Source organism: Anopheles nili, chromosome 2 (assembly GCF_943737925.1).
Source record: "Anopheles nili chromosome 2, idAnoNiliSN_F5_01, whole genome shotgun sequence".
NCBI lineage: Eukaryota > Metazoa > Arthropoda > Insecta > Diptera > Culicidae > Anopheles > Anopheles nili.
Window position 1 is genome coordinate 75968061 of NC_071291.1, and position 9333 is coordinate 75977393.

The 9333-nt window shown below is 47.8% G+C and overlaps 1 protein-coding gene across 1 annotated transcript; it reads right to left on the reverse strand.

The window, feature by feature from the left end:
• Positions 1-582: 582 nt before the first annotated feature.
• LOC128731509 (inositol polyphosphate 5-phosphatase K-like) lies at positions 583-8013 on the reverse strand. The gene is made up of 9 exons (XM_053824635.1): positions 7982-8013; positions 3481-3633; positions 3185-3410; positions 2946-3121; positions 2650-2880; positions 2437-2590; positions 1862-2008; positions 932-1210; positions 583-874 (listed from the first exon to the last, which is right to left on the reverse strand). The coding sequence occupies exons 1-9, from the start codon at positions 8011-8013 to the stop codon at positions 593-595; spliced, it is 1680 nt and encodes a 559-aa protein (XP_053680610.1). The 3' UTR covers positions 583-592.
• Between the last annotated feature and the right edge of the window lie 1320 nt (positions 8014-9333).

The following is a 9333-nucleotide window of genomic DNA, read 5'->3' on the forward strand; positions in this document are numbered from 1 at the left end:
CTTCAAGAGGTATCACTTGTGTGAAGCAGCGATTGGAAGCATTGTCAACGCACCCGCTCTCACGACCAAGGTCAAGTTAACTGCCTTCTGCAGCCTGCGATAGTCCGTGACGGTGTTTGTTGTATTATTCTAGCTAAGCTAATGCAGTAAGGCCTCTTCTAAAATAGTGCACGCGGTATCATCTACTCACTCTTCGCTTGCGAACAAATTACGGTGCAAGCAGGTTGAACAGGGCTTGCGTACGAGTTTGTTATATAAGTGAATAACATGCACCGTGTATCTCTAGCTTGTGACTAAGGATTTATCACACTTTGAATTGGATTGATGGTTGGAAGAGAGTTTTCAGTTGGATGTTTTGCATTTCAAAAAGACATACGTGTAGTAGCTTCTCAATGTTAAACGAATTTAACCATGTTTCTTCCAACCATTGGTAAAATCGGACGAAAATGAACCAAAGATGAAACCGATAGTTTCATCCGCGTTATACTCCTCTGGCTCGCTCGTTGTTGAGAGAAAAATGAGCAGGAATTATGTGTTCTGGGTATTGGGGCCGAAATATACGATTCAGCACCTAGTACCGTTTGGGCCGCGATCAATCGATATCGTCGAAGGTAGGAGAAGGACACCGTTTCTCCACTGCGAATGGGCTGCTGATGCCGACTAGACCCGTAACACCTCGCGTTCCCGTGCTCTGGAAGTACAGCAGTTGATAGCGCGACCCGAGCGGCAGACTAACATTCTCGGAGAACGTCAACTGAACCGTGTGGGTGTTCTGTAGATGCTGCAGCTGCTGCTCATTCAGCTGGTGCTGCTTGTCCTTGTACGTTTCGGTGTACTCGTAGGCCAGGTACTCGCTTAGACTAGTAAAGTTCTCCTGGAAAGGTTTGACTGTTAATTGCTGCTCATTTACGGTTCATAAAACTCGCCTTACCCGGTAGATTCCGATCCAGTCGGCATTGCTTTCTTCAAACCCGGTCGGAATGACGTACTCAATCGTGTTCGGTTCCCCGACCAACCAGAGGTCAATTGGCTTGAAGCTGATCGTACGTTCGGTCGTATCCTCGTACACCTGTCCATCATCAATTAGATCCGCAGCGATATCGTCGAAAGAATGCACATCGTGATTATTCGCTATTGCGCGTTTGTAGCTGAGACGGTTGTTATATTCTTTCCGGAAGTGTTCATCATTGTACTGAGGCTTGCGATTGACCTGCACACGTGAGCGAATCCTCGACCCGCATGATAAGAAGCGGTACACATTTTCCAAAACCGCGAATCAGCCGCATTAGCGTATACAAAATGACAGAAACGATATGATTTGCACGCGGGCAGACCATAACAGGGAACAAATCCGATACCAATGATAGAGCAGGACGTTAGTTTTTTAGCGGGTAGTGCAGTGGTGCAATTAATGTAGAGTGTGTTCAGGTACACATGCGCGGTTATGTAATTAACACAACGGTGGTTAGAAGTGCGATGAAAGCATAAAAGAAGAAAAGAAAAAATGAAACATTTACCAAACGAAAAAGCTCAAAGCAAATAACGGGCAGCAGTGCTAGTTAAACTACATTTGAGAGGGAAATATTAGAATTAATAATAAAAAATAGCAACAAAAACAATTAACAAAAAGGACAATCAAACTTAACAATTAGAATCAATACATAACATTGGTTAATAGATGTAGAGTTAAGGTTTTTGAATTGTTCAAGTATCAAGTAAAATTTTACACAATCAAGTTCCGATCTCTAAAAATGTTAGCTGCGAATTGGTTAATGATAGAGAGGCGAGTGGGAGTGTTGCTAGCTACTCAATAGTACGTAACAGAGACCATCATTTCTGCGCTGCGATGCACTGAACTCACCCTAGCTTCCCTAGGAGCGTCCGCCAGTGCACCAACTCTGCTATGCACCGCCACGGGACGTCGTTTTTTGCGGCGCACCACCTTGTGCTTCTTGTTAGTCGCAGGGAACAGATTGCCGTTCTCATCTCGATTAAGCCCCAGCGTACACTGCCGGTTATTCAATGTAACGTGAGTGTGCGTGAGGAGATTGTACAGATGAAACAGGAAAGGATGTTAAAGAAGCCGACCGTACACACAAAAACGAAGAAGCACAACAATAAAAAACACCGCATGGCGTGCAAAGTGAGCTTTGATTAGATTTTCATGTTAACATTCAAACGCAGACTCCCGCCGTTCAGTAAAATGAATTTTTCTGATGGTTTGCCACCCACTGGCACCATCCGGTGAACGACTTTGGGGATGTGTACATCAGGCGTAAAAGGATGGTATACATATGTACAAATACATGAAAAGACGCAGAAAAATCGATCGTCCCAAGCAAGCAACCATGTACAATGAACATCACGCCCGGAAGAAAGTTTTTGAAGGAACGATATCTGATCACATATGGCGCTCTTCCTCATCAACACACGTACCTTGAGCGTGAACTCACTGGACACTGGCTTGTGATCGCTAATACTGTAGCTCGGATGACTCTTGTAGGACGTTTGCTCCACCGTGAGGTGGACGTTGCGATACTTGCTTTCATTCACCGCATACAATATCCGATCGGTCCAGGCAGGTCGTCGCCTACGAGAGCAAGATAGATTTGACTGGGCCATTCAGAAGTGGTATATTCAGTGGCTTACTTCATGTCGTAGTCGTTGCTACCGTGCTCAAATTTGAACGTTGGCGGGAACTGGGGCAACCGTTCTTGCAGCTCCTTGAATGCACGGCCTTCGCGACGCACTAGCAGCAGCTGATCCTTCTCGATCAGCTGCTTCAGCTCGTCGCGTGCCACCATGGCGCGGATCTCATCGGCGGACGTTGTCGCCTCTCCCGTGAGCCGGAAGTTCAGATCCCCGAACCAGAACACGTAGCTAGGGGAGGGTATGAACAAAAAGGCTAGAATTTTCCCATATCTACTAGCTTCCGAATGACTCACTCGTGTTCGAAGATAGTTTCCTTGGTCTTCACATGGAATTTTTGCTCCTGCACAATCCGCTCGTAATCGTTGATACGCTCCTCCAGCATGTGATCGTGTGCGGCCAGATGTGCATTCACCAGGCATATTGAGCTGCCGTACACGTTCAAACGTATGCTAACGGCGCCCTTGTTGCCCTGTAGTTGAGATGAAAATACGATTAGCGTCACTACGTACGCCTAGGTACTTGTCAGACTTACCCAAATTCCACCGAGACCTGTTCTGGTGTACTCCGTCTCCACTTGTCGCAGATGCAGCAGGTGTTTCCGGCGCGCAAACACCGACAAAAGCAGACCCTGCATTTGCTCCGTTTTGATTACTACATAGTCCCGTTCTTTAAGCACCTCCTTGAACTTTTGCGTCCACAGGTCATCCTTGAATAGGTTGTACAGTGTGTTCTGTGGTTGCGCGTTCACCTCCTGGAGACTGCAGAAAGAATCGGACGGTAAGTTTTCGTGACACGATTCACCACGTGAATGCCGCGGAAGTTACGTACCCGACCACGAAAAAGTCCGGCAAATGCGTGTCCTGCTCGGGACGATTCTCAAGTCCTAACAACCGATTGAGGGAGATGTTTTCCGGGAACTTGGTGCTGACGTTCCACGTCACGATGTAGAACCTGAGCACGAGGGGAAGAAAACGGACGACACTACGGTTAGCGGTGGATGAAGATGTAGCTTAGGTCAACGGAACAGAATTAGCCTAATTTTGGTTAGTTGAGTTTGGTGGATATATTCAGCGGAAAGGAACTGTGGCAGTTATTTTCAATCGTCCAGCAATCGTGATTCGCTTACTACCCCATGCATAATAGTATATGTCATCATTATCCTATTCGCTTTCCACTTGAACTCGACGATACGGCATTCTATTGCATAAAGGCGTGCCACGGGCAACTGCACCGAGTGCTTGCGTGCAGCAATGAAAGAAATACCTCACTGGTAGCAACTCTTCCGACATCACACCAATGGTTCTCTTTTGCACAAACGATCATACCTCGGTGCCGTTTTGAGTAATAAGCCACAATACAACGCTTCCGAAGCGCACATAATCGAGCTTTTCAGATAGGCTTATGGCCCTTTGGTATTGCTGTCCACTTTTGTTTCACTTTCAAGAAACTTTTTCTACTACCTGTAAACGTGTTGCAGCCGTTGATCCTGACGCACGGCGTGCGTCTTACGGCGCCTTTTGGAAGACTTCCGTCCAAACATCTTGAGCACCTCGAGGGAACGATTTCCGCACAAGAACAGACAGAAACTTGCGGACGGATTGATTCCACCGACATTAACGTCCACAAAGTCTCATCACACGGATAGCTAATCGTTTGAAATTTTGAAACGCAAATGAGAGCAAATTTTCCGCGAAAGCCTAGTTTTCCTATGCTTTCCCTCGCGGGTGCCGGCTCTTCGCGATGGATAACGCCGTGGTCTGCTCGCGCTCGATACCGATCTCGGACTGATCGCGCTCGTGCCTGATTTTCCACCACCTTTTCCCGTGGTTTCGCGTCGAAAACCCGATCCTAACGGTGCCCGTGGCCTCGGTGGCCTCCTCGGAGACGATCGGTCAGCTGCTATCAGGCACACCATTGGGGAACCACCCTTATTCACAGGAGAAAGAAAGAGAAAATAAGAGAGAGAGAGAGCGCGCGAAAGAGTGTGGCCGAGGAAAAATTGCCCTTCTTTGGTGGTTATGCGTGTGGTTTTATTTTCTGTGCGCCTCACGAACGGATCTGACCGGTAAGTGGTGTGGCATGTAAGTGATGCATGTGCCTCCACTGGAGAGGTTCGTGTTTTTTACAATGCTTTTTCGTGGCGCCTGCCCACGGCGCGGTGAAACGAAGACAAAAGGCTCCATCGTGTTTAAGCCGGCTGAAAATGGGTGTGGAAAGCCGCCGAACACTATCATTACACTTTCGGCGCCACTGTTACAGTCACAAATGCAAGAGCAATTGATGTAACCAATGGAAATGCATTGTAAAGAGCACAAGGAATGTGTATGTGTTTCGTTAGTTTTAGGAAGTAGCATGCCATTAAACAGGACGCAACTCGTTTCCCCATTCGAGACATAAATAAAGCACTAGATGGATTTAAATTATCAGCATAAAATGAATCAAAACAAAAAAATTCCCCATCAAGCAAAAAACGAAGAAATTGTTAACCATTTATAGCTGCTTACTTCGCAAGATCATCGAACCAATCGTCTCTGCGGTATAAATATTCGATTAACAGCCCGTGAAGGGATTGGTAAATGTTTTACCACACGCGTCCGTGACACGGTGAGCTCATTGTATCCGCCCCGGTCCGATGCTCCGGTTGAGGAAGTCGTCAGGTCAACTCTCTGCCCCGTGACGGCGATGGAAACTTCGTCATCGGCAGTCCAGTTGGAAACGCGCCCACTAAGGACAATGGCACGTGGAGGACGGCATACAAAACCATCGTTGGATGAAGTGTAATTCGGGCGGGTTTGTATTACATGCTGAAATTACCACTTCTCTTTATGTTGCAGGAATGGTGTTTCGGATCATTTGGGCTCTTCCCGATCGCGCTTTTGTTTTCACCATTCAGAAAAGAAAAACATCAGCCTAAGCGCCACCCCAAAAACATTATGCGCCTTTACGCGTCATTTAAATGCAATTGATTTTCGGGCACGAAAACGCTTGCACAAGCACAATTAAGGAAATTAAGCGGCTGCTGCTGTTGCCGGTTTGTTATTTAACGTGCAATTAAAGTGTGCAAAAAACACACGATTTAATTGGCAATGGGAAACGGAGGCGCGTTCACAGCGACGCAACAAATATACACCCGAAGATGGCAGAATTGGAATTCGAACCCTTTGACCTACTGGCTCGATGATCTTTGTCCGCCTGCACGGTGGAGATTCCAATCTAGTATCTCCCCCATCAAATGCAATGATAACGCGATGAATGATGTCACCCTGCACGGTGCATGTTGGGGTGAGAACCGTTCATCGAGGTGCTGCAGCATGACGTCAAATTTCATCGCGACAAAACGCATAGCGGGCGGCAAAAATCCACCCAGTGAGGCAGTGAGGGAGGAGGGGTTTGTGTATGGTATGAAGCATTCATATATACTTATAAATAAAATCTCATAAACCGCTCGCGTCTAACGAGGGCATCGCCAGCACCAGCACGCACGGACCGTTCCAGCTGTCCCTAATGCGGTGCAGTCGCCGGTAAGGGTGTATAAATAGGCACCATTAGGTCCAGGGAAGAGTAGCAACGTCGACGCCAACAGTTGACTCGGTCCCACTAAGGAGGCCTGTTGCTCAGGTGAATTAATTCTACATTACCGCCAGCACGCTTTCGCGAGCGACCGACTCCGCACTCGTGCGGGACGTCTACACATAACAATAAACGCAACGTGAAAAATGGGTGATAAATATGCTAAAGCGCATCGGCACCTCGTTTGTGGTTCGCAAAATCAATATCGCCCTTCCCCGAAAGCTAAACCAGCAATGGGTGCATAAACCCTCGCAGTGCGCCATACTTCGTGAAAACTCGGTCCGATTGCTCGGTGCTGCATCGACAGCTCTTGTCGTTTTTAGTTTATGTGCCTTTTTACGGGTTTTCATTCAGCTACGGATGGATTGCGTGAGCCGAACGCTTATCGCGGGCTAACAGCAACGGGGCAACCCCGGGCACGGTTGAGGTCAAGATCGATACCGCTCAATAACCTGAACGAAATCGGCTTCAGATTCCAAAGCATTCGTTACGCCTAAACTCGAGAAATCATTTTGTAAGTGTGAGTGGTTGAGGTTGTAAAACACCTCTTTCCAACGTGTCCAATCGTGGGTAGTTTGTTGTTGTAAAACATCCCCAACAGCGTGTCCCTTGTACGTTTTAATCCATTCTGATTGACGCTCGACATTAAAAAAACACCAATCGCATCCCCAAAGGCACGTGACTGGCTAGGGAATACTCACAAGAGCTCAGAGAACAGATAGCTCAAGGCTTCCCACGATGCAGTAGATTCGCATCACACGTTGCCATGGTACGAAGCAGCATCTGAGGCCTTAAAGCGCGCGAAACACGATTGACGTCAGCGGGTTGTCTAGAACCGGACCGAAAGCAGGCGCATTCTCTGCGGCATGCTTATGTAACTCGCTACGGAAAAGGCCGATAACGAAACGGCGACGATGGAGCGTGATTGTAGAGCGATGCACGAAGGAATAGTCTTCCAGCAGGATCAAAGCGCTAGAACACATGGAGTCTAATCATGCAGGTAGCCACTAATTAGCGGCGAGCTAGAGGGCTGTGATAAGAATCCCCTCCGGAGGCATTTGAGGTGTTTTTTTTTTGTTATTCCAAAGCTTATGTTGCACCATCGCGAATGTAGCCCGGAATGAAGCGATAAGTCAGCGTTCGAGGTATGGAGAAAAAATGTTAGACGGAATCAATTTTGCGCCGTTTTCGCGAGATAAGACAGCAACGCTTATCGTGAAGAGGTGTTATCGTTCCATGGACCTTCCGATATGATACAATGGCGCCGATCGATAGGGCACGAAGCCGATGTAACCGTCACGCGAAATCGCTGTCCAGATCTCTCCGGGAAGGGAATTCATAAATATGATTTCTATTGTTTGAACTGAAGACGAACGTCTCCGTCCGTGCACCTTTGCAGCATACGACCAGCGCCGGAGTGTTATATCACATACTTTACGATCGCAAGGGGGCCTTCGCGACCTGGCCAGCGAGGTAAAAAGGTCGTCCAGGAGGTCGAACCTCGCGAAAGCGGGCGACCGAACGACCTGAGACCCCAAAAATAAAACCCGATCAATGTTTATGTTCGTTTTCGATTATTGACCAACCGGACGGGAAGGAACTGCCGTCGACGGACGGATGGGTTACGCCTTCGAATTCATGGTAACCATGGCGACACGTGCTCGAGAGCTCGAACAGCTAGAGGTCGAATCGGTGTTCGTCCTTCCGTTTTATTTTTCGTTAGTTGAAACGCATCGCAATCCGGAGTTGTGGTACTTACTTTACGTTCCAGCCGTTATCGCAGTGGCTCATTGTGGCCCTGGTCGTATCCTTCCGTTCCTGCGAACGTTGTGTTGCAAGCCGTTGGCTGCTGCAGGCCGACGAGGAACCACTTTCTGGGCTCTGATATTCCGTTAGTTCCGACGTGGCTGGATCCTGGCACGACCCCTACATGAAGCGGACACGTTTACTTCACCACCGCAATGCGAACACTACGCGAGAACAATCAGAGAACACGATAACTGTCGTATGCACCATTCGATCGAGAACGGATTCTTACTATCTGAAAACCATGAAAAAAACCACAAACCACAAATGTAATCAACGTTTCGAAGGAAATGTCTGATCGGTGGTAAAATTTGTCTCAACGCCGGCTCACGTTTGAGTTGTCGAAGATGTGGCCTCTTTTTGCCAATAGATGGATAAACCTCAGCTGCCTTATCTTATCTACATCGAGAGACCGAACCACACTCAGGAAGTACGTTCGTTATCAACCTGATAGCGGCACTGGACGGGACGAATTAAACCACCTCACTCGATACCTATCCCGCGTGATCGTTTGTAAAATTGAACCTACAACCTAAAACCCCTTGCGATCGGATTTATGGTTCCCCTCACGGCCAGGTTCAACAGCTGCGTGTCCGCTGGCCAAACGATGAAAAACACATCACGCACGTGGCCTTTCGTACGACGGGGACATCCGAACTGGTCGTGTCTCTCTGCACCCAAGACAAGGGGTGGGTTTTGCTTTCAAAACTCCCGGCTAGACGTCCGCGGGTGAACTCAGTCAAGGTGAGTCACTTGGCGTTGTTACGGAACGCAACTCCACGATGGCCACAGAAGCCGCTGGTGCCTGAAACTTGTGTGTCCTGCTACTCAAGGCGAACATGATGGACTTTGCGTTACCGACGTTTTTTGAATTCCAATCCCATGCTCTACCATCAGGAAGGTGGCAAAATTTTTCATTAGTATAAAGTGTGGAAGATAGTGACCTTTGCATTTGGCCAGGCTAACGCTGCTAAACGCTAAATGAGCCATATTTAGGGAGCATTTGCGTCATTTTCAAATTGAGTTGTTTTTGCCTAATAGCATTCGGCGGGCCGTGTTTGACAAAGCAGCGCCTACTAATTACATCAATGGCTGTTTGCTGTTTCTTGCTGCTGCAAGTAACCTTGGGTGCACCCGCAGCCACATGGCCTCACGGTGCAAACCTGGAGCTTATTTAACTAGGTGGATTTTTTTTTGTTCTTATCGAGCCCTTTTTTCTTTTACTCAGTTACTTGATGGTAGCGTAGTAAAACTTCAGCGTAGTACTACGCCCTCTGTCCCAAGGTTTATCACACGCGAATGAAA

What these genes read in the sequence shown, in the direction of transcription:
- LOC128731509 (XM_053824635.1), bottom strand. Translation starts at nt 8,013, where the DNA reads ATGAGCCACTGCGATAACGGCTGGAACGTAAA. An exon ending in GAAACTATCTTCGAACACGA is followed by an intron (nt 2,881 to 2,945) that starts GTGAGTCATTCG and finishes ACCCTCCCCTAG; the next exon opens with CTACGTGTTCTGGTTCGGGG. An exon ending in CCAGTGAGTTCACGCTCAAG is followed by an intron (nt 2,009 to 2,436) that starts GTACGTGTGTTG and finishes AATAACCGGCAG; the next exon opens with TGTACGCTGGGGCTTAATCG.